Source organism: Porites lutea, chromosome 11 (genome assembly GCF_958299795.1).
Source record: "Porites lutea chromosome 11, jaPorLute2.1, whole genome shotgun sequence".
Taxonomy (NCBI): Eukaryota; Metazoa; Cnidaria; class Anthozoa; order Scleractinia; family Poritidae; genus Porites; species Porites lutea.
Window position 1 is genome coordinate 26,531,338 of NC_133211.1, and position 25,820 is coordinate 26,557,157.

Sequence of the window (25,820 nt, forward strand, 5' to 3'; positions counted from 1 at the left end):
AAATGTGCTCTGAACTAGCCAATAAGGAGCTGCTTGCACGCGTCTGTTTAACTCGTTTGGAATGACCGCACGATTTCTCGAACAAACGTTTTTCTGAACTTTGTCCACTTTTTTACCTGATTTCCGTCATTTGTTAACTGATCGGGTGAATCAACGTTGGTTTCAATCAGTGATGTTTTCAAAAATAAGGGAGGGAAAGGAAACAAAGAAAAAGAATTTTATATGAAACTGAAATGAAAAGCATGACTTTTTAATAGCATGGGTACCTTGTAATAAATAGTATTTAAACTGAATATATTTTATATATCACAATAAAAAGGGAATTTTTGGAAAATTCTGTTGCTGGTCTTGAGATGTAGTTGCTACCAAACCTAGACCTCTAATATCGTGATTTTAGCGCTATTTAACAAGAAAATTCTCGATAAAGAGAATTTTGCAAGGTCTATCCTTATTATAAAGTTCAAATATATAATTACATGACAACTTTAACAACTCAGCATTTGCTCTATCTTTTTAATCTTGCCTTTGATACAATAAATCCTGAAAACCTTTATAACTACAAAAACTTCCTTTGAATGGGACTAGTACGCATTCACTACACTGCTCTCAAACTCAAATTGTTAATATTTAAAGACCTTTAAACGGCGAATTCGTGACTGCAAACTCCATCTTAACAAGACAAGCGAAAACTAAGAAAGTGCATATAGCTGTGGGGACGGGGAAGAGGTAGCTGTGAACAGCTCCAGGACAAAACAAGGTGTCCGCTTGTACTTTCTTGGTTTTTCCCTGCCCTACACCACGCATGATTTGTACAGTGACTGTTGGCCAGCGGTCACCTCCACAACAGGCATGCGTACATCTTCTTTAATCATCGTCCCTCCAAACAAATATAATTACTTAAAATAAATCTCAACCCAGTCAACGATATGTATAAAGTGCCCTCATGCTAAAGGCAATATTATCTGTTTGGATGTGAGCGCGCAAAATCCATGCTTATATTCACATGGCTTTTCTGTAACTTATAAGAATTATAAGAATTTGAAACTTATAAGTATTTCATGTTGTAACTTATAAGAATTTACTTTCCCAAGTATTCTTTTGTACAACAATTCTATACACCGTGACATTTTTTTTTCTCGACATTTAAAACGATTTTTCCTCCCACTTGAGAAGGTGATGAAAGAGAGGCACAGAGGCAATCCTGTTTTTTTTTCCAGACAAGTACTTATATTACCATGCAACTGGTAGAACATACGTACTAAAGTAATAAATTAACCGGTCGAGATAAATATATGGGCTTCAATATTAAAAAAATATCCACTTCATTTGATCTTACTGTGCAGTTAACATATATTACTTATAAAGTCCATTGTAAATTCAGTTTCCTTCAAAAGAAAAAAACGTTTTCTCTCAGAATTATACAAGAATGAGACAGCCTGCTATATTATAGCGAGAAAGCTTGAACCGTCAATACAAATAACAAAAGTTTGAGGATATGGCACAGTAAAAATTCTAGCCAATTGATAGCCACAAATTTTACGTGTTCATGACATGCGGCAAAATACTTTTCTTTACTGTTATGGCCAAATGACGTGTTTAGTTTGGCTAATCCTACATGTAGCCAGTCTTTCTATTATCCATGATGTAGCCAAAAGGAGTTTGTAACATGTGTTGCTCACATTTCAAAGGTGAAGTCGAATATAACCGAGACGGAAGCGGCTTGGCACGTACGTAGATATGAATGAGGCAATAACCAAGTCAATAAAGTTACATAAATAGGTAGCTACTCGGCTCATGGCAGCTAAGCAAGTAGCTGAGTAAATCGGTAAGTACAGTAGTAGATGTTCATCTTCAGTTGTTGTCTCCTACTTACACGTGAGGAGGGCCGAAGATTTTTTCAGTATGTTCATGGACGTGAGAGAAATGGGAGTTGCTGTCACAAGCTTGTGTTTTAATAAAAGATCGTCACATTTCTTAAATGACTAACTCCGGATGTCCCTCCATAACCAGTGCCAGGTCACAAGCAGAACTCTTAGCGCCGTACGCGTTGTTTCTGAGTTGCGTAAGGACTGGGGTCAAGTCTTGGTGACACCACCTAAAGGTTTATAAAAATGTTTCTTTTAATTCTGCTTTGAACCATTCATTCTTAACAAATTTACCGTTGACTTACAGTTTTATTATTATCCTACCTTTTGGCGGCTTCAATATCTCTTTCATTGGCCTCTTTCCATGAAACATGCTCGACAAATAACGACGCTGGAAGAAATAGCAATCAAATTTTAGGAGAAAACTAAATTCACTTGTTGAAGTATTTGAAAGGGTAGGGAAATGTATCGTTTCGGTGGGTAAAAAGGCCCAATAGGGCTACTAGATGCATTTTATGGCTTTGAAGGAGACGAGAAAACGTTCTGGCTTTGAGATTTAATCATTCTTTAAAGACAATACATATTAGCAGTTAAAGGGGATGCAAAGTTCTAAACTAGGTCTGTGAAAGGGGTACCATTTATTGATGGAACGAAAAGGAAAGGGATACATTTTTCTGACAAAAAATGGTATTATAAGAGGGTAAGGGGTTGGACCTCGGGCCGGAACCTCCCTGTTTGAAACTTTTTTAAGTAATCCACTGGGGTGGGATGCTAGAAACTTACGGAAACTTCGCTGCTGTCCCCTGATAGAGCGGTCCGCTAAACACAGTTTCGTTGTGCCAGAAATTATGGGAAAAATGTTCGAAACAAACTAACCCACTCGTCCACTTAACAAAGAGTGTACGCTTAATATGGGGTTGGTTTTGATATGAGTTTTACCGTCGACAGTGGCCTCTTGAATGCAGCGATTGACCATCTCGACAATCTATCTTCACACGGAAAAATTGGGGATTGTGAACAAACACTCTCATAGAGTGTAAATAAGAAATCGTAAAGCTTTCAGTGAAATTGTTACGGAGTATATATACACTACCTTATTTTCTCAGGGAACAAAGTGCGCGTGAAAAACGATACCAGAGAGAAAGGAGAATCATAGTTAGCTCGGTTTACTCGTAGTGTAAACAGATTAATCGTATAAGTGATGCAAAAACAACAACAACAACAACAAACTGGGGTAGTTACACAGCATACCTATGTAGATCCTTCCCAAGCTAAAAGCCAGATCACGCGCTAGTAGCGAGTCAGAGAGTAGCTCGTGGTTTCTGGGAGACAGCAGACTGTTCATTGAAGATTGAACTTGTTCACGTAAACTCTTCAGAGCAGGGCAGGATGAGGATGCCTTTGACAGCTTTTCCGACACACAAGCGTGGAATGCCTTCAAGACCTGTGAAGTCAAGAAGTCAAGGTAATCTAATGTTGAATCACTACTTCTCAGAATGGGCAGACAGTCCCGTATACAGTTTTTGCTGACTCGTGAGACAAGTAAACGGCCGAAAAAACCGGCTACAATGACAGGACACGTTAAAACGTTAGTGGGCTGAGTAGGACAAACACCCAGGGTGTTGAAAGAGCAAAAGTACTACCTTTGCTTTGCACACCCCCGGCTAGAACGTCAGGTGGAATGGTGTGACCGCTTAGAATGGCAGCTTTGTGCCCGTATCGGGCATTGGGCGAGAAAGTCCGGTATCCGATGGAAAGTGCAAAAACAAAAACAAAAAATGCGTGGCTGGATAAGTAGAGGGTTTCTTGCAAAGCAAAGGCAGTACTTTTGCCCTTTCAACACCCTGGGTGTTTGTCCTACTCTGCCCACTAGCGTTTTAACTTTCCCTGTCATTAGAAAGGCACAGCAAAAGCTCGTTGTTCAGATGAAATTAAGGGAGACCTTTAGATTCTAAGACAAGTGAGACTACGAGTACGACATTTTCTCAGTGCTAAGTTGTGCTCGCGGGTGAGCCAGCGTCATTTTGGCGGGAAAACGAGGTAGCCGTCGTCATTCTACTGCTAGGCGTTTTAGGTCCCGTTCATACTGCGAACGGTCTGTTGGGACCGTATACTCTCAGCTTTCAATTCCCTGGCTTTGATTGAGAGAATGTCGTAATGGCGGACTCGGGGAAACAAGTTATCAAAAGTTTCAAGTTTTATCATGTTTCGATCAGGAGAGGGCTTAACCTCCTTCAATAAAGATAACAGTGCTAGCTTTTCTGGTGAAAAAAATATATATATATATACAATGAAACATTCCTTGCGGCCTATTCTTGACAATACGCGAAAAAACTTTAAAAAAAACCTCGTACTCGTAGTCGTTCTCGTCTTCAAAACAAAAGGCCTCTAATGTAAGCAGTAACAGCACTTTACCCGTCCTTCGCTTTTGAACACGGATCTAAGTACATCTAATGACAGAACGTTGGTTGTTCCTTCCCAGATAGGCAATACCTTAAAAATACAGTAAGTCAAATGTAGTTACACTGAAAAATTTGCAAAATAAAAGAGTCAAGCCTTCAGAACGGTACGCACTGTCTGCTATAACTTGCGTTACCTGTGCATCTCTCATTAAACCTGGTAAACCTGTGTCCTCTATGTACCCTTGGCCACCAAAACTCTCTAAGCCTTCTGAGGTCACCTGCATGGACTGGAAACAAATGATAGGATCCTTGCTTACTTAACAGTTCCCTAAAAGAGTTAGTCTGCGTGGCACGCGTTACAAGGGGAAAGGGACATTTGGGCGCCTCGCGAGCACAATCAATTAACACTATTTTCACGCTCAGAATCTGGTGTTTGTACCTGACTCACCTGTTTTGCGGTGTACAGTTTTGCGATTGGTGTTAAGAGTCTCAAAAGATGCACCTCTTCATCTGAGGACACATTACACTCCTGTTTACCAAGCAGAAGAGCGACCTCCATTGTGAGTAGAAAGGCTGCACGGGTCTCCACCTGATCAAAAACAAAATTAAACTCTCAGTAGAATTAAAGCTTGACAGTACGGCGTTTATCTTCAACCCTCACCAGGATACTAAGTCTGCGCGCACGTGTCACTATGTTGGACAAGCTGTGTAATAAGCCAGTCTCGAATTATTTTAATCGTTGAAATTCATACTTGGCTCCGAGGTTGAGGGGATAACAACGTAAGAAAATTGCATTGTATTGCGATTCAGGGATTGTTTTATACCCTTCATCCTCGAAGCCCAGTATGAATTTAGATTATTCAGTCAATTTTTATTTTTCCGTTGTCTCAAATTCATTAGCTGCATTTCCATACCCAAAAACAACAGAAAAATAAAAATTAACTACAACATATACAAGGCGGCAAGTGAAACATGTTACCTCCATTCTAGCCAGTGTCTGCATATGAAGAGGATGGTTTACCAGTAATTTACCAAATACTGATCTTCTAACACAGTAATCCTGAGCCAGAGTCATAATCCTGAAATGAAAGGATTCTGAAAGTAACATGGGAAAAAGACACAGCACTGAATGCTCAACAGAATACATAACAACAACAACGCACCAGAAACAAAGGAGAGTATTTTTTTTTTACCTTCTCATAATTCCAGCTGCAGATATACTGTTGTGAAAGCGCGTTACTGTTAACATGTCGGAGATGCAGGGTACTCCTCGGCCTTCTTCAGACATCTAGGAATATTCAACAAAACAAGCAATTTAATGTAGCAATTTTGAACGTGGGTGTTTTTAACGGATGTCATAGCTAATATAGGTGCTGTGGTTCAATTTTATCCTTGTTTTAAACTTTCATTTTGCCTTGCTTTGGAGTTTAAAACAAAGGAAAATACAGTCGAACCTTTATATAACGGCCACCCTCGGGACTTGATAGCCTGCGAGCAAAATAACAAAGAAAGACAAACTGATAGGACTGCTACAGGGTGGCCGCGGCCGCTTAATAGAGGTGGCCGCCTAATACAGGTAACAAATACAGCGTTTGTATGAGCGAAAAATCGGGACTTTGAAAACTGGCCGCTTAATACAGGGCCGTTATATAAAGGTTCGACTGTAAACATAAACCAGGGATAACATTGAGCCGGAACATATAATACGTTAGCCTGAAGAAAAACGCCGACATTGCGTGACGCCACCAACTGGAGAACGAACGCAAAAAAAATTTGATACTGATGACGTATCACTACCCAGATCCTCAGAAAGCATTTCGCGAGGAAACCAGTCGTAGCCTCACGAAATGTCCGCTGTTTTCTCAGCTTACATAGACGTTAAACTGGGCTCAGGGACGAGAGATTCCTTTGAATCCAACAAAACAGGACGATAATAATAACATTCGAACTTGATATATACCAAATTTGCCATTTTGAATCCATGGCAAAAAAGCAAGGAATTAAATGTTGACAAATTCACATGTCACCTAAAACGTGTTCTGAATACTGAGGAGGGCGTGAACGAGATAATAACATCCGTCCTAAAATTCTCAACACTGAACGGGAATATGATAAGGTGAGAGAAATGTGAGGATTGGGGTTATTAACAGACAGTTAGTATTCCTTTCCAGGGGCGGATTCAAGATTTTTTTTAGGAGGGGGTGCACTCGTCTCTTGCTCTACTTCAACACCAATAAACCACATAGTTTTTTTTTGCAGAATACCAGTTGTATTAGAAAACCGCAGGTCATCTCACGGAGGGGGGGGGGGGGGTGCGCACTCCCCTGCACCCTCCCCCTAGATCCGCCCCTGCACCCTCCCCCTAGATCCGCCCCTGCTTTCCTTTCTTTTCTAACGTACAGAACCCTGATGAGGCAACACAACCTGTAAGTACTGCATCTGCCTTACCTGTAAGTTGGTGCTACAATGCAGTCAATTAAGCAGTGACTTCCCAAAATCCCGAAAATAGTTCCCCTAAAGTACTGTAAACAGTGCATTAAGTGATCACCTCTTGTGGGCACCTTATCTAAGGTCCCAGCAAGTTCTTTTTTATTGTCTTCGCCTCGATTACGGATTCAACAGCTACATTCGCCACATTCTTTACCTTGTGAGCCAGCGATCCGTGAAGAAGAAGTTCAGCAGTTGGCAGCTGTCTTGTACCCAGTTTATTTTTCAGTCTCTACAAAATAATCAATAGTACTGGTGAGAAACACATAGCTATGAGCTCTTCGATAACAGGCCCAAGTGTTTATGGGTGAGCAACCTTTCCGTACGTTTGCGTATGAAAAAAAGGATAGTGCCATCAGTGGAGTGAGCATTTGGCCAAAAGAACGAACTAGCTCCCAATCTCATTTTCATGCTTTTTCTCCCACAGAAATTACCTGCCGAAAAGGCCGCAGACCATCTAACCAAGGCCAAAGAAAAGAAATTATTCTTCCAGAACAATACCAACTTGTTCCAGGCTCTCAAACAGTGGGCAAAAAGGCGAAAGAAAAAGGCACGCGAAAAGTTGGCGAGGCGGGAGAAAGGAAAAAGGAAGGAGGGCCTGTAATCATTTCTTTTACGACCCTGGACTGGAGCGCGTAAAGAAATCCTTCTTGTGACTGTTCTGTTATTGCCACTTCGTTATCAGGCAAGACCGAAGCCGGTCGGCAGGATTGCAAAAATATGTTTTCCACGTGCCAAGTTTACAAGGCAGGTCTTCTGTTCCTCAGCGCTCCTATTTGCAGGAAATCTCGTAAACATTCGTTCAAAACAGAAGTTATCGTGGATCCCTCAATTTCACGCGCAGTGGACGCCGCACGCCATCTTTCTGAGTGACAGGAACGACCCGCTTTGAGAGTGTTGATATAATCTGTCAAATCTGACCAATCAGAGGGTATACCAGGAGCTGGTATCCCCGAACGGCTCGTTTAAAGAAATGATTACAGGCTCCCCCGCCCTAGCTCTCCCAGGTTCCTCCCGTTTTATTGTCATGTTCGCGCTTTCTCAATTCAGCGGACCCGACTATCTCGCAACCCTCGGAGCCTGGTACAGGCTAGAACAATAGTAAGAACCCTGTATAAATCTAAAGATGATTTAATGCAATAAAACCTTCCACGGTTTTTTCCTTCTTTTTCAACTTTTGACATGGACAAGTTATGGAAAATCCGTCGACGCCACTGTAAAAAACGCCTTTAAATTAGTACACAATTGCCAAGTTTGAAGGCGATACGTCACGCCACACTCGAAAATGTATCAATGTTTGTATGGTGGGGTGAGGGGGGAGGAGCAAGTTTTTACTCCCCACCATACAAACGTCTGTAAAATTTCCCTACTTTGAGGGGCTTTATCTTCGTTGGTTGTCAAGAAATCACTTTCAAACTTTGCAACTCTACTAATTTAAAGGCGCTTTTTCCAGCGATGTTGACGGATTTTCCTTAACTGGTCCACGTCAAAGTTAAAAAAAAAAACGTGGAAAGTTCTATTGAGCCTAAACACTACCTGAATTTCGATGTTATTCAATGTCCCATCTTTATTTCGTGTCCGCATAAAAAACATGGTGAGGCCCTTGGTTCCCTGAAAAAACACAAACACACAAAACACGTTACTTTTGCTTTCTTAATTACCTATAAGGCCGATTAATAAAGGTTTGAAAAACCTAAGGGTCGGTTATTTATACAAAGTCTAACTTGAACCGCGGTTTAAGAAAACTTTGGACTACCAGATCTCTTCATCAGTGGGTTATTTTAAGAAGACAAATGCTTTTCTAGTCTACGATAAATGGTGTTTATATTAAAGCGTTCGGCAAACTGAAAATGGCTTAGAACGGGCTTCGTTTAAATAACTGGCCCTAAGAGTTAATCAAGAAAAAAATGAAGATGGTGAAAGAGCAAAACATATATCCCACGACAACTTGATCTTTAACTGTTTATACCTACTCTCACGCCAAAAGAAAGCACATCTCCCATAATACACCTTGTTTGTTCACCGAAATTTTGCTTAACCTTTGTTTTTCATTTCTCCTAGGTATTACAGCCGTCCCAAGAGAAATTGGAAAAAATGCTTGTGCAAAATTTTGGGGGGCAAACAAGGTGCATTTTGGGAAATATGCAAGTGGCGAATGTAACTGTTAAATCCGCGAGGCGAAGACAATAAGAAAAAAAGAACTTGTTGGGACCTTAGATAGGCAGATGCAATACTCACAGGTTGTGTTGTTCCATCAGGGTTCTGTACTCTAGCCAGTGTAAGAGTTATATCAGCATCAGTAGCTGAGCTAAACCACTTATAACCAAACAGTCTGTAGGTGCTGCCATCACCCTGGGGAACTGCTATTGTCTCTGTGCCATTTGCTACAAAAATATGAAGAAGTAGTATGATTACTGGCTGGTTGTATTTCATTTGTCTTGGCTAGTTAGCCTGCAGCTATATTTTCCTGTGAACGTTCAGTTACATTGTACCAGAGTGCAATCCACAGTCACTTCCCAGAAAATTGAGGGTGTGTCTAACCAATTTTTGTGTTATTTGAAAATCAAATGTACGACAGGTTTTCATCAGGCAATAGTGTTGATTTACCAACGTATTAGTACTACCATGGTTGTTTGTGATTAATCGTGTAACCCAAACCTCACTCACGGTTGGTGGGTTTCAATCCGTAGCTAAAGTTGCTGGTATTGACCGAGGAAGAAACTGTTTTCTCAGTGGTCTACTGTGGTACCACTGGGATGCTGGCATTCATGCTTCTGGAATCTCATTTCTACTGTCCCTACAGGGGGTATTGTTGAGGTGAAGTCTTATGTGAATAGCTTCTGATCTTCTACCTTAAGGGAGTACCAAACTTGAGGGTCTCAGTTAATAAACTTCACAGTAAACTGAGTCTATATTGTACTGGCCCTTCCATATTAATAAATGTTGAAAAATCGATTTTGAGTACAAACTATTGACCTGCCCCTTTAAAACAGTCAAAGAACATATTACCGGTAAGTACCAAAAAGTTCAAAATGCTAGAGGGAAAAATGTACTATTTTCTATCAATGTTGAGTCCAGTGATTTATAAATCCCCTTCATCACTTTCACTTTTGTTCTCTGTCTTCATGGTTATTTGCTACGTGTGCAGTGTAAGCACTTACCAACATCTGAACCTCCTTTCCGCTCAGTCATCCATTGGCCTGAAGTCCAGAATGTCTTGGGATCTCTGCTTATCAAATGCTTGTAAGCATCCTGTAACATACTAGGCTGCTTTGTTAGACCAGCAACCTGCAGGCAAATGAAATATTATATCATTTTGAAAGACTTCTATCTATGCATTTAAGTAATTTTTAAGCAGAGGTCAATGCAATATTCAGGAAGTCAAAAGTTTGAGAGTCTTTCCTAAAGGAAACATAATGCACGATTTATATGAAGGAAAATTATGATACCCGCAAAGCCTACCAAGGTTAACCAAGACATGGTTGTAGCAGCTGGAAAAATGGAGACTTCCTCTTTTGCAGTCCGACATTTTCAGCCCATCCCACTCCCTCTTAACAATAAGACACAGACTGGCCTAGCCCTTAAATGATTTCAATGACTGTCATGACAGAAGAAAACTTTGGAGGTCAAAAGGAAAAGCACAAAATGCTACAAAAAGCGGTAATAATTTGAACTTTAGAATTGAAAATGTTTTGGGTTTTGGAAAAATGGGGCTAAATTCATTACCATAATATAGAAAAGCTCAAAAGACATTTGTTTTGGAATGATTAGGTGATGTGCGTGGAAAAATGGGAGATTTGCTATGTAACGGTAACCACACTACTCAGTCCCAAGCAATTAGTGGAGTTAGCTAGGATACAGTAAATGTGACATGACGACTAATAACTTATTCTGACAAAAGCAGTTGACAACCATTGTAACTGATTTACAGGTTTCTTTTAAACAAAGAAAAGAGATAATTTCCATACCTCAACTGTTTTGGCTGCACCATCAGTCATCGCTAGTGGACAGGAGTACAAACCAGATGATGGGCAAAACATAAAAAGTTTTGCAGCCTGATATAAACGACTTGACAACAAATGACATTAAGAAAATTAACAATATGTTGGGATTTATCATGAACATTACAAAAATCTTAACTTATATGACCAGTGGCTAGGAGACAACTTTTGCTCCTGGACAACTAGAAAATCTTTTTTCATACAATTCATACATGTTCACGTATTATATTGAGCACCCTGGATTTAACAGGTTCAGAGTACTACGCTCCTCTCAGCTTTTTTGAGTTCAGCTTTGTGAACTTTGGCTGTAAACTTTGATCCATGGTTGTAAAAATGACTTCCTTTGGCTTACATGTACATTGCAATGCTAGGAGCATGTAAACAAAAAAAAGGATAATACCTCCACTGGGCATATTTCCTTTCAAAAGCAATAGATATCAGCCCTTCTTCAGCTGCAACATCATGTAATTGCTTCCATCCTTGACATGTCTGGATATTGTCCACCCTTTGGCCCCATGCATCAAAATATTCAAGTCTTGGTGGTTGAACCTCACACTCTTTTCCCATGGAGTGTATATCAGTAGCAACTCTGTGTCCAAAGTTTTCTAAGTCAGGACTTATTTCTTGTAACACCTGTAAACAGAGCAGACGTCTGTAAAACCCTTCAGTGCATTAATTCTAACAGGATTTATTTGATGATGAAAACTTCTAATCTCTCACATTTATCAAACTCTTATGAGAAAATCAGAATTGTTCTCTGGAATTTTCTCTTGCATTCACAGCTGCTCGGAGGAAATAAATTCAACTGAATCCCAGACAGGAAACTTAAGTAAATTGTTGCCTGTATGAAACACTACTTCTGGGTGATATATTGGCTGGAATGCCAGCTTAAAATAAATAATGTGGACACAAGTCATATTAGTTTATGAATGAGAAGTGGGAAATTAATAAGTTCTTTTACCATATATATTTGATTAACCAGTCTGGGCACCTACTAAATTTTTCAACCTTGAGGGCGGGTGCTTATTTGAGGCCACCATTTTCAGCAAGTGTAGTAAATGTTTATTTTGCAACAAAACAGTAAATGGTAATAACAAAATGCGAAGATGTAACAAAGTAAGGTTTCTGTAAAATACTCTGTCCCTGAAGAAAACTCTGTCTTTGGGGAAGTGTCTCATTGGGAGGAGGAAGGGGGATGGGGTGGGGTGGGCACTTATTCGAGGCTGGGTGCTTATTAACTTTTTCTGCCTTTAGGATGGGTGCTTATTCGAGGTGGGCACTACTTCGAGGTCGGGTGCTTTTTGGAATAAATACGGTAATTACCTTTTTTATTTCACTGCTGAATGTCATCAGCTGTGGAACCTTAAAGTAAAAAAATGTTCTGCCACCTCCAACGAGGAAATGACAAATCAGATCAGATCTGCTAAATTCTCCATTTTGGGACGCAAAATGCGGCACAATGCCTGGCAAATGGATAACTTACATTTGTGTTTGCATTGTAATTGAGGGGTGGCATACTGTGGGGTGAGTTGTCGATCATAAAGGGGCAGGTTTAATTGGTTAATTATAAAGTTCTTCAGAGGTTAGTACCTCTGGAACAAAGATAACCCAATCTGGCCACTTAAACCCTATAAAAAATAGTTGTGATAGTGTAAGAGTCAATAAGTGACAAGAGATTAATGTAAGCTTATAAATTTAAAATTTTACATACACAATACCCAGGGGGGTACTCCCCTATAAAAGTGATGGGGCTGCTTGCCATACCTTTTAGGGGTTTAAATTTGTGGATACTGGTACCGCTTAGTGTTCTAAAAACCTAAAATGACAGCCGCCAGAGTTGATACGCTTCATTAGGATGAAGAGTATAACAATACTTTCAAAAAGTCCTTGAGAAAAAAGTGTTCAAAAGGATACTTTTTATTAATATTAAAATTTGCAGTGCCAGTTATATAATTTGTTGTTGTTGAATTGGTACCTCTTAGGGGTGGAAATGAATTTGGGACATGTTCATAAAACATGATTCTGGTACCTTCATCTCCAGTGTAATATTTAACAATTATTCCTTGAGCCCGAATGGGCTCTGAGTCAATAGCCCATGAGGCCAAAGGACGAATAGGCTATTGACTCAGAGGCCATGAGGGCGAGAGGAATAATTGTTTTAGTAAAATCCAACTAGTTGGTCAATAATATTGAGAATAAAAAAAATTTAGCTATTTAAAGCTAGACTTTAATCCTTTTTTGCCACCAAAAAGCCCACGCTTTTCGCCACTAGGGGGCTATAACATATAGCCTAGTAGTAGCTCAACCAATCAGAACGCAGCATTAATTATCGACCACTAGTTGGATTTGGGATGACCCCACAAGTGACCCCACAATGATTATGCAAGTGTGTTAGCTCCAACCTTACCTCACTAGGAAGATTCCGCCTCAAGTACGACTGCAGGAAGAAATCGCCATTAAATTGGTTTCTCAGTCTTGGTGCTTCTTGAAAAAACGAACCTCTCTTAGAGGCAGCAAATGAATTTTCTTCTGATCGCAGAAAATTTACCCCTTCTGAACCTTTTACAATATTCTCTTGGCTTTGCTGGTCAATAAGCCCTTGTGCGCTACTTGTGGTGCTTTTCTTTACATAAAAGCAATGACGAAACCATGATCCTCTTACGGTTAAACTTACTCGGTACATTTTGTCACCGCGTCAACATGAAGATCCTAGGACAACAAAATCAATGAAGAGGTCGCCATGTTGACTGTAGCTTAGCAGCCGCGCTTAACGTCTTGTGGGCGGTGCGGGCACTGTCACGCAATGAAAAAATATAAACTTGAAGCCGAGAAAATGAAATGTTACAGAAGACTCATAAATATACCACATATCTAAGTCTCAGGTCACTGCGGCGCACGGTTTTTAAAGTTATTAGTGAGTATACGCAACAGGACGGCAGGAAGAAGAGGACGGCAAAACGCTTGTTTGTGACAAATGCGAACGTGACAGGGCTAGGCTTTTGCATAAGTTGATCACGTGATCAACTTTTGATGTTCGGTTTCAAAATTTTTTTTTAGCACGAGCTGAAAGAGCATATTAAAATTAGGTAATCTGTAGATCCAAATCCAAATCAGTCAGTGGTGAAAATTTCATAGCGATCGGATAAGGATAAAATCACTTCCCTATAGGTTCCAAGAGTGACCAACATCAATTTTCTCCCAACTACATCTTCAGATTATCAAGACTATAGGTTATGAGAATTACTAATTTGATTACCAAAGGGAGACCGAGTTGATTTTAAACCAAATTCTCTCAACTATTCTAATAGGAAATGGGTGGAGATCAGTCTTCGGAGAATTTGTATGTGGATCTTAGGGATACAAGGGTCAAGGCGAATAAAAACTATCGGTATGGTCTTCGAAAAACTGTATCGAAATAAACTAAACTGTTTTAGATTTACTGAGAGATGACGAATATTATAGGAGGATCGAGGATCGGAGTGAAAACATATTTTAAGCGGGAAAAGAGTTAAAAACCAACTCTAATACAACAATATAAGGAAATTCTGAACGGGCTCGTCACAAAAAGAAGTAGAGTTGACTTTTCACGTAAGAAGAATGCTGTATGGGTTGGAGACGGGTCCTAGTAATCTCAAAGTACCAGTACTACTACTGAAAGTATTCTTTTATTTAGCGCTATTAGCTTATCTGTATCGCGCGCTGCACAAAAGTGCAGACAGAGGAGCAATAATATACATGAGGTAAAATATATATTACGATTTGTAAGGTTTTAAATAGATTATTACGTAATCCACTTTTTGCTTATATTTGATAATTGTTTGGAAAAATTAAGTTTATTATCTATTTCCATTCCAAAAATCTCTAACGTGTCCTTTACTGGGAAGAAAAAAACACATAATTTGTATCGTAAGATTAACTAATTACATCCCATTCAGTTCATGGTACCACTGATTGGCCACCCCGACATCATGAGATACGCAGGCCTCTAGAGCCGGCCGTTTCGATGTAGGAGTAGAACAAAACTAAAGGATAGCACGTTTTTAACATGTAATTTTATTGTTTTTGTTTTGGTCTATTTGCGAATTTTTTGTGATAAACGACACTGAATAATTTACGTTTTCTGTTCACACCGTGTTAGATAGGTTATACCTTAACTGAACTCACTACTAAGCTGAATAAACTACTCTCTAAATGGAAAACTGTACTGTCATGAAGTCAATCTCTCGTGATTCCATCTTGAATGGACACGACATTGACTATAATCCGCTAACGCTGTAAGTGACTGAAGAAGTTTTCAAAACTGACTTTGCCCTTTATGAGCGGGCTAGTTCAAACACTATACCGGGAACCTTTTTGTGCCAACATGAAAAGCTATACGGTATACTATTGACAACTACAGTATCCAATATATGTGACTTTCTACTTTAGAGATTGGCGCAGCTATCAAGTGTGAACATAGACTTAGCAATTACTGCAACAATAAGGAATTACAGTAGTAAGCCAAGATTAACAAATCTTCATTTTCTTCTATTACACTGTAATTTTCGTCACACTTGCAAGGTGGGTGACAACTGGTACGAATGGCATATACAGTCCGAGCCACTGTGCCCCTCATCCTGTATGCTCCACCCCTAGACTGTATGACGACAAGCAAGGACAAGCTTGATATGCACGAATACCGTGTACTTTATTATAACGATTAATTTAATTAGTACTTGATTAATATAGCTAAAAAATGGAAACCATGACTAACTATAACACAATCATCTACTTATAAAAAAAAGATTACACACTGGACATAATTAGTAATTGGTTTTCTTTTGAATTACATTGAAAATCACAAGCAGCCCTTGTAGACTCTATGGGTGTTCGCATGAAATTCAAATTTATTAGAGAATGGGAAAGGGTAATCAGCAAAAACATGTCCTAAAAATTAATTCTGTTTTTTGAAAAGATTTGACATACATTGACCTGCCCTGTGTTTGTGTTGTAATCTCTTGTAATCCCGGGGGTACCCTGGGCCCTATGATATGGAGAGGTTCCGATACCGATACTCCGAAACCCCCAAAGGGGTATCTTTTTCAGGCTTCAGGTATATGAAAGGGTAGGGATTTCATTAGTGGAAGTATATAAAAGGGGAGGGAAATCTGCTAATTGGGTCTGTGAAAGGGCCCAAAAAGACTAAGTCGAGAAAAGTTTTATTTTTGTGATTGATTTCTATTTAAAAGACAGTGCATTTACAGCAGTTAAAAGGAATGCAAAGCTCTAAACAAGGTCTGTGAAAGGGGTACAATTTGTCCATAGAAGGTATACGAAAGAGGTACCTTTTTCGTGAAAAATGGTATATAAAAGGGTAAGGGGTTGGACCTCGGGGCGGAGCCTCCCCGTATAAACTGACATTTGTTGAGTACCCTCCGAGCTTGTAATCTGAGTTTCAAAAGTTGTATTCCTCAAACGAGTTTCAGGTATACTTCATTCCGTGCTTTCTTATATGTTAAAATGGCAAAGTTTACTGATTATGATCATATACTGTGACTGACGACTGTGCAGTATCTTAACACCCACCTACTGCAGCACGTATTAAAACGTTGCGTGACGACACTAAAAACGGATGTGTAGCAGACTATACTTTGATTGGAAGAAATAAAAGCGCGTACAGGTGCGAGGACAAAACTGGAACGCAACACACCGAGGTCACACACGGCAACCGTCACACACCTTCAGGGCGGAAAAACGTAATGAGCATGCGGGAACTTTTTTGCCCAGATCCCCTGGCGGGGTTTGAAAAAATGGCGGGATTTCAATTATTTTATTGCCTAAAAATAAAATGTTTCCACTCTTAACCAGGAAAGAACAAGCAATTTGTCTTCAAAAGTTGCAAGCTGTGGTTATAACCTTCTCATGACTTAATTTTCTCGAAGAATACCTCATGGTAAAACGGACTTTAACGACATTAATTTCCTTGCATTGTACTGGAAATGTGCATGCGTAGGTCCGCTTTTTTTCAAGATGCATTCACAAAATGTGTTCATATAAGGAAGTTCCTGGATATATAAGGTCCGGAGATCCACTGTGGACACAAAAACAACACATCTTTGGACAGTGATTTGCCCAAAAAAATTGACGCTTGCCCACAATGTGTTTGAAGTCACTGAACTTTGTCACACTCGAGCTGATATTTTAAAACCCTCGTTCGATCTGACACTCGTAGTTTCGCAGATCACTAAAATATAAACAAAATCCTCAATGTAGAAGTTATTGCGTTGATATGTGGGCAGAAAAAGGGTCAATCTTAATCTAGTAAAATCTTCCCAAAAATCGGTTTCAAAGCAACTATAGTTCTTTAAACTTGCTCGTTTCGCGCAGATATATAAATTTTGCTTTGTGTTGTCAAGTTAAGCACGCATAACATCTGTCAAAAACCTACGCGTAAGTAGGATTTCATTCAAACAAAGTTAAAGTTGCATTATTACAAAAACTTCTTGCTGACAATGAGGAACAACGTACCCAAAGATCTTAAAAGCAAAAGATCAGTTGCAACTTGGCAGCCAAGCCATGATTCACCATTAAGCTATTTTCAAAAAGCTTAACTGGTCCATGCGAGGGTCTTCGTTTACTACAGTAAGCAGATTAAACTCAGCCGATCATTAGAAAATACAGAAAATTACACATAAGGGTTTGTTTTGCTCGCCTCAGTCAAATCCAGCTGCAGCAATTGTTTACGGGAAAAGAGTCAGTTGTTTTGAAGTCACTGCCAGCAGTTGTCGTTCTCTACTTCACAGCGAGTGAAAAGGATAATTTGCGTACAGAAAGTTATTCTTATAAAGAACAGAAACTTTCACAGTGTACTGGAAAACAAAACTATGTAATGAAAAATGAAAAAAAACTCCGACTATTATTACTTGAGCAACAGAAAAATGATCTTGAGTAAGCTTGCTGGCCTTCTATTTCAGAGAAAGTTTAATAAGCGCACAAGTTTGTTCACTCTGATGCGTTATAACAGCAAAATAGTTCTTTGATTGAAGACAATGATAAGGCTGGTTCTGCAAAGGTAATAAATCTGGGCATGTAAAAAAAGTAATCGTAACTACTAATAACAGAATAGAAGCGGGTTTTAATTCAACCAGGCGAAATCAACTCATAAATTAATCGGATGCACAATCAGAAAAAATACTCGCCTCTTTAGAAATGTTCAAAAACCTTTATTCCACCTCAGACTGACGGAATGATCCGTTTTTCCTTTAACATTGGTTGTTCTGAATCCAAAGTAATTTTCAAGCGACGAAAAAAAAGTAAACTTGTCAAATAAAAATGCTTTTCAGGTAGCCAACATTTGCACCTCGTGCATTTCACTCAAAGAACTCCAGCAACAAACAAACACAGTCTGACAACACACAGAAAATTCGCGCCTTGAGCCTGTGATAAGGGATGCGCAGAAGCTTGCTCAGAACGTTTTTCCGCCCTGAATCACACACTACGGGTTCATCTTTCGTTTTCATTTTCCGCGCGCTAAGGCCATGTGATCAAAATTCTCCAATCAGCGTATGGAAACCAGTCTACCTCCTTCGAGCGTTCGTGCACACAAGTGCACACATGGATGGCGGATGGTGAGCACAGAGGGAGAGTCAACTCTGTATTTATTCGTTTGTTCGAAAGGAATACACACCTTTCTGGAGAGAAAGGCACGTAAGAATACCTGACCATTTATGCGTTTGACTAAAGTTAAAGAAAGAGCCAGAGTTTCCGAGGAACAAAAAAAGAATTCAATCATCGGGGAGCGATGCACGTGAAGAAGAAGTTCGGGCGTGAAAACACGATGTAAGTTTTAATAGACTTGCCACTGACTACTGTATTTTGTTCTACTACAACTGTAAGCTTGGATGGGCTTGCTTTCTGCTTTTTATTTTCTATTTCTACTCAACCTTATTAACAGTTATTCCTTTCAGTCAATAGCCCATGAGGCCGAAGGCCGAATGGGCTATATTGACTCAGAGGCCATGAGGGTGAGAGGAATAATTGATTCAGTAAAATCTAACGAGTTGGTTAAAAATATCGCGACAAAACATGTTTAGCTAACAAAACGCGATTCAGCCGCGATTGTTTTGGTTTTCAAAGCCGGCGCTCTTTGCTACTAGAGAGCTATAATATATAGCCTAGTAGTACCTCAACCAATCAGAACCCAGAATTGATAATAGACTATTAGTTGGATTTTACTTAATATACATACAGCTATTTCGAGATAGGTTGTCGGAAAAAGTGCACGCGACAATCGCCAAAGGGATTGTGGGTGGTTTTGAGTTCACTGTTGTTCGAAGAAATGTGAAAGAATAGCACGAGAGGTCTTGGACGTCTGTTTGCGAGTACTAAAGGAAAGTAACAAAAGTAGGGTCAACAACTCAATATGTCAGGAACAGTGTATTGACCAACATCCCATATTACCTTTCAGGATTGTTGCGTGCACATTTTTTCCGACAACCTCTCTCGAAATAGCTGTATACCTAGCCTGCGAGAGCATCTGGTGTTTTAGAAGTAACGACCGCAAATACGTTGGCTCGGTACTTTTAGGGGACCTTAGCTTTATAGAGGAAAAAGCTTACTGCATGCATGAGCAAAATGACGAGTTTATGTGAGAATGTGACGAATTTATATGCCAAATGTAAAATGTAGAACAAGAAAAAAAACATGAATCTCTTTTAGTTGTTTTCTGCATTATTCTCACCTGAATCTATGGTAAATTGCCTAAAATCCCAAAAATTACAAAGAAATGTCCCGACTGAGACATTCATGGTTTGTGGCTAAAAGATGCTTTCAAGAATGACCAGCATTTGCACTTCATTAATTTGTTCTTTTTTGTCGAACTGATATGACATTATTTTTTTTGTCGTTTTAAACTTGTCATTTTGCTCGTGCCCTTACTTGTTTTCCTCTAGAAAGCTATGGTCCCCTAAAAGTAACGAAAGCCAATACAGCTGCGGTTCTCAGGTTAACATAATATCAAGCACTCTAAGTTTGAGATTTCTTATTTTAAGAAGAAAACTTAAAACAAATCATAGAATAAGATTTTGTTCTGGCAAGTTCAAACTGCCTGTTTATTATCCTATGATTTGTTTTAAATTTTCTCGTAAAATAGGAAAACTTATTCTTGAATAATTATTGAGAGATTCGAAGCAATCTTGAATTTAAAGTGAAGTCCTTTGACTTGACTTGACTTTTAAGTTTCCTGGTGAAAGTATACCACAGGGAAGCCCAGTCCGGTGTATAAATAACAGGACAACTCGGATTAATATTAATCGGATTAATATTAATCCTAATGATTATTATAATCCAGTAATAGATTATTATAATCCAGTAATAGATTATTGTAATCCAGTAATAGATTATTATAATACATTACTGAGGTTTGAGCCGTGCCTTGATCAATTAGGATTACTATTAATCTTATGTAGGATTAATATTAATCAGATTAATATTAATCCTAATATTAGATCCAGTAATAGATTATTATAATCCATAACTGAGCTTTGAGCCGTACCTTAAACGATAAGAATTAATATTAATCTGATAAATATAATCCCACATAGCTCAAATTTGTACAAGTCTCTCAATAAAGAAAATATTCTATTCTAACCACGACGAATTTGCTACTTGTGCTAGTAGTTTGTGAACAAAACTCTTAATTACATTCAGTCAATAACCGCACTCCTTATTATACGTTATTATATTTTAGTAGCAGAAGTCGGCAGTTGTCTCAGCTCTGCTGGTAATACAGTTGCAACTGAATTTTTTTGTAAAAACACATGCTCACCGCACGGATTCGCTGGCCTAGAGGCGCTTGTTCCTTTTCATTTACTTCTAGGCTCAACATCGCTACCAGCTCTAACATATGCAAGTGATCGTGTGACTGATGTGATCAGTGTTATGTGCCGTCAGTCCCTTGTTCAGCGTGTAATGTCTGCAGTTTGTCTGTCATAGCTCTGATCTGGATTATAATAGAGATTAATATTAATCCGGATGATTATTATTAATAATAATCTAATCCTTCCAATTTTTGCCGTGCCTTAATCTATTACTGGATTATAATAATTTATTGCTGGATTATAATAATCTATTATTGGATTATAATAATCTATTACCGGATTATAATAACCATATTATAATCTATTATTATTATAATCCACGGATTAATATTAATCCGAGTTGTCCTGAAATAATAATAATAACTAGGAGTAATCGGAGCTTAGGAGAGTGCGTTCAATATGTGTTTGTTAGGCATACAGGTAGCAGTTGAGGGGAGGGATGGATGGTTGTTGCGATAGATTAATGATCATGGCATATTTTAAAAGTAAGGGTTGCTTTTAGCAAAACCTTTATTTAAACAGTGTAGCATTGTGAAAAAGTCTTGAAGGCTAGTGATATCGTATGGTTCGTCTCAACAAGTGCAGTAATTTGGTCGCGTGTGTTGATTTCAGTGACTTGAGTGGAGCTATTGTAGGCTGTTTATAAGTTTTTCCGAATAATTAACATAGACCTAAAATGTTCATTTGTCTCGTTCCAAAAATATCACAAGTCATGTTGAAATGGCGCCATTGAGCTTCACATCTTAGTAGATTTACTTTGTGGCACAACGGCCATCGAGCTTCACAACTCGGTAGATTTACTTTGTGGCACAACATCTACCATGCTACACAACGGTAAACGCTTGTTTCCATATCTCAAACTGCCCTTGGAGAGAAGAGCCTGGGAATGAATTCCGATCACGCATAACAACAGTTCAGGCTGAACTGCCGAACTGCCGATATTCTTAGACCGTTTGTTTACATGCCAGTTCTATGGTTTAATACCTCCGATTGATTCATTTTTTCCTTGGAATGTTATTAATATAAAACTATTAAAGTGCTTCAAGTTTGTAGCACCTCAAGTACGGTCTGTAAGTCGCTTTTTTATATACTGACTTATTCGGGCGCTTCCAGCTATGGAAGCAAGTTGATAGTACCCTGCGTGACTTTGTTTCCATAACTCAAACCGCCTTTCGGTGATCATTTTGGCAGGGGATTCAAATTTCAATACATGTAAATTTGGCGGGTATGGGTTTATTCATTTTTCCTGCTCTTTGAGCAATGGCTTGTGATGTAGGAACTGCATCACAATATCTTTCCACCCTCTTCGACAAGCAGATATCCAACATGTTTGGTTATGTGCTCCAATGCCATAAAGGTGATGAAATGGTTAAAGAATGGGAGATAAGAACAAAATTATCCTTCACCCCTTGGATGGTGGAAAAAAAAACTTTGGGAACATTGGTGTGTTTTTACATATTTATTTTTAGGGCATTTTATTGCTATTTAGTTTTGTAGTACTCAACCAGAGTGGCACTCATCAGATAAAATTGCCAAATGCGACGTTACAAATTAAGGCTGATTTCTATGTGAAAAACAAAGGGAGTTTGAGGTTTTTACAAAGGATATCGAAGTATATGAATGTTCCAGGGGAAAGCAGGGGTGAAAGGGACAGGTGAAGTGGGAGTGCAGGTATATGTTTGTATACAAGTGCCAGCTTGACTACAAGAAGGGAAAGACTGGGTCTTTTCTCAGGATAAGGGGATAATATTATTTTTAAGACCTACATCCTCCTCCACTGCTTCCCTGCATGTTGGATGCCTTGCTCAGGCACAAAGCAAAGTAGCACTGTCTTAACACTTAACATAGGCATTCCTTTCCTACTGCATAAAAGATGAAGGAAAAAATAGAGCCAGTTCAGGGAATAAAAAACAAAACAAAACATTGCGTTGATGTTTACCCGCTTTAATCCCAGTCGCAGAGCCAGTGGGAGGGTCAGGGGGGAACCCCCCCTTTCAGTTCTGAATCTTTTTTGAGACTAAACGTCTTACATGGACAGGCCAATATATCACTTTTTAACTGGCTGAATTTTTTAAATGAAACTGCGCGTTGCATTTTGCCGCTAAACTAAATTCCAGGGATATTCAAAAATGTGATTGTTGTTGGGTACCCTCCTGTGATCTCTCTGCCTCTGCTCGCAAACCAGTATTTTCCGCGCTAATGGTGACTGGCTTTTACAGATTAAGAAACAGTTAGTCATCTCTACCTTCTCAGCGACTGGTGGGAGGGGGTGTGGGGGAGAACTATTTGCCACAAGAAAGTTCAACAGTCCTTTCAAAAAGTTCAAAACTTGTCTGAGCTCCCCCAATAACACCTGTTGTCCAGGCAACTTCTCTCTGAGCAAGGTTGTGATTTTTCCCTTTGCCCCCATCTGGTATCCCAACCCCTCTTCGAGGTAATTATGGCAAAGTCCCTTATACACCTTTTGCTACAAGAAAAATTTACCCCTTGCACATACCTACTCAACTTATCCTTGGCATGAAGATATCACTGATAGTAAGAGTAAGTCTCCTTATCCTTCACCCTGATCCTTTTTATTCAAAATCATACAACATATTTTGTTGCCCCTTCATATACTCCACTCTTGTGAAAACCTGGTCACCCTTTCATTTGAAGCCTGAAAAGGTACCCCTTTCGGGTATATCCTCATATATGCTATCACGAGGGATTCCCCTTGTGCTTACACCTGAAGCCCCCTGCTTCCTTTGAAAACTGATTCACAAATCAAAATATAAATACTTAACTCACTTCACAGTAATACATGATCCGTGGGGCTATTGTCTTCAAATAAGAGATTTTCAAAAGTAATCAGGAAAAAGACCACATAGCTTTTTATTCATATATCAGAGAGAAACTGTACTTACTAGAGGTTTTTCAATCAGACCCATTAGCGTCTTCACACAAAGTTATGTGGGAGGACCAAACTATACAATTTGATGGCACACCATATTTTGTACTTGGCCAGAAGATTTTTGACTGACGAAATGGAAAAGATAGAAAGGAAGCATGCAGGAAACAGAAAGTAAGTAAGTAAGTAAAAGCTTTATTAATGTCTCAATCTATTTAGTTTTCACAACTAATTGGGGACACAAAAATAAAAATTATTTACAAATAAGAAATAATAATAATAATAATAATGTATATATATATAAAAGGTAGTCTCTAAGAATTGCAAAGGTTACAGCAGCTATTGTTGTTGTTTAAGAGTGACGTTAGGTCTTTTTTGCTAATGTTCTTTTTGAAAGATTCAATATTCGAGGAGCCTTTCAATTTAATATCTAGTTTCGACCATATATGAAGTCCTTGATATCTAAGAGAATGCTTTCCATAGTTAATAGTGTTAAAAGTCGGAATATCAAAAATCACTGTTTCTTAGTGAATAACTAGTGCTTTTCTGCTAAATAGTTTGTTAACAATACTCAGTGCAAGGCCATATTTTACTTTGTACATTAATATAGCGATATCTTGTAGTCGACTTCGATTTAGTAGTGAAGGTAGCTCTGCACGAACCAGAAGGTTTTCGTATGATTCTGAATGGGACTTAAATACTGCTCTAAGTGCGTGTTCTTGAATCCGCTCTATTTTTCTACTATCAGAAGATCTACAGTTATGCCATACCAGATGGCAATATGTTAAGTGAGGCAGGATGGATGATTTGTAGATTATCAGTTTTACTTTGCATGGTATCAAATTTCAAAGTCTCAATAAGACACCGACTGTTTGACTGGCTTTTATGCAAATGTTACTGATATGGCTGGTGAAATTAAGCTTGTCATCTATTTCAACTCCAAGTAATATGATTTGCGAGGTGTTGGCAATGATCTGGTCTTCAATCTGCAGGGCCTCAGTCTGTTTATCTGAGTCAATGTTTCTTGGATTGATAGTAAGACATTGAAACTTCTCTGTGTTGGCAAGTAGAAAGTTATCCCTGTACCATGACATGGCTAACTTTCCTTGATATTTGTAGCCTGAAAGATGCGATGTTGTAGTCCGACCCTGTTACATATAGCTGATGGTCGTCAGCATACATGAAAAGGTTTGTGTCGTTAACCAACATGGTCATGTCATTCTGGAATAAGTTCCATAATAATGGACCAAACGAAGATCCCTGAGGACAACCACGTGACATTTTAGACCATTCACTTCTAATACTGCCTAGTTTTACGCGACTGTATCTGTCATTCAGAAACGGTCGAATTAGATCCAATGATTGATTAGTGAACCCATATGCTTTGAGCTTCTTGATGAGTAAATTGTGACATAGAGGGTCAAAAGCCTTGCTCATGTCTGTAGATAGAATGGTCACTAATTCTTTTCTGTCAACAGCATGTAAAAGGAAAGAGTTGGTTAAGAAGGTTAGGTTTTGTATTCCTTTGAGACAGATCTATTTTCATTCATTTATTATGATTATTAGTATTATTATCCTGATTAGCAATTTCCACCCAACGGCACCACATTGTACAACAATGCATGGAAACATGCATAATGATTAAAATTAATGAATTTTAGTCATTAAACTCTTAAAAGTGGAAACGTTAGTGGATGGAGTAGCAGCATATAATTTGAAAGCTCATAATCTTTTTGTTTTCCATCTGCTTTCTTTCTTTTTACTTTTACATGTGTACCAAAGAGGAGGGAGCTCAAGACCACCATTACATCAAGAGAGTAACGAGAATGGTACAAGACACAAAGAAGATGGGTTGTCCTGCAAAAAAAATTGTAAAGGAGGTAATGAAAATTCCTCAGTTTCAGGCAACAGTATTTAATCTTTTTGTAATAATCCTCTGTACCTTTGAGAGTAGGAAGGGGTTCAATTGACAGGGGTGGAAGGGCCATTTTAAAAATCATGCAATGTGCAAGCCGCTTAAAAAAAATGATTCGTACATTGTATATTAATGGGATTGCAGACTTAAAGATTTACAGCACAATGTTCAAGTTTTATTGCAGTTAATTCAAATTTTTACATTTTGTCCAGGTAACCATTGATTCACCCAAATGACGGAGAACGAAAGTACAAGAACATGTCATGTCATGTCAGGGCAGAAAGACTTCACTGGAGAATGCCATTTTTACATTAAGCTTCCTGAGGTCAAGGATCAAGGTCAAGGAGAGGTAAACATACAGACCACTCTTTCATCCTCTTTTCCTTTGATATGTAGTACAAATATC

At 38.8% G+C, this 25,820-nt stretch overlaps 1 protein-coding gene and 1 long non-coding RNA gene across 2 annotated transcripts; one reads left to right on the forward strand and one right to left on the reverse strand.

Annotated features, from left to right (window-relative positions):
- Window positions 1–175: 175 nt before the first annotated feature.
- LOC140951837 (acyl-CoA dehydrogenase family member 11-like) lies at window positions 176–13,461 on the reverse strand. Its single transcript, XM_073401191.1, has 15 exons — window positions 13,163–13,461; window positions 11,156–11,388; window positions 10,723–10,822; window positions 9,916–10,042; window positions 8,993–9,138; window positions 8,291–8,365; window positions 6,912–6,986; window positions 5,461–5,555; window positions 5,247–5,346; window positions 4,716–4,856; window positions 4,462–4,554; window positions 4,281–4,358; window positions 3,117–3,309; window positions 2,190–2,256; window positions 176–2,095 (listed from the first exon to the last, which is right to left on the reverse strand). The coding sequence occupies exons 1-15, from the start codon at window positions 13,436–13,438 to the stop codon at window positions 1,975–1,977; spliced, it is 1,920 nt and encodes a 639-aa protein (XP_073257292.1). The 5' UTR covers window positions 13,439–13,461; the 3' UTR covers window positions 176–1,974.
- A 10,798-nt stretch (window positions 13,462–24,259) lies between these two features.
- LOC140953018 (uncharacterized) lies at window positions 24,260–25,760 on the forward strand. Its single transcript, XR_012167434.1, has 3 exons — window positions 24,260–24,687; window positions 25,282–25,379; window positions 25,627–25,760. It is a non-coding gene; the product is annotated as an uncharacterized lncRNA (long non-coding RNA).
- Window positions 25,761–25,820: the final 60 nt, after the last annotated feature.

Bases quoted from the DNA above. Each gene is read 5' to 3' on its own strand.
- LOC140951837 (XM_073401191.1), bottom strand. From the start codon at position 13,438: ATGTACCGAGTAAGTTTAACCGTAAGAGGATCATGGTTTCGTCATTGC. The intron at 10,043-10,722 runs GTATGGAAATTA...ATTTGCCTGCAG, and splicing joins GTGCAGCCAAAACAGTTGAG to GTTGCTGGTCTAACAAAGCA. The intron at 6,987-8,290 runs GTAGTGTTTAGG...ATTATTTTGTAG, and splicing joins TGAATAACATCGAAATTCAG to AGACTGAAAAATAAACTGGG.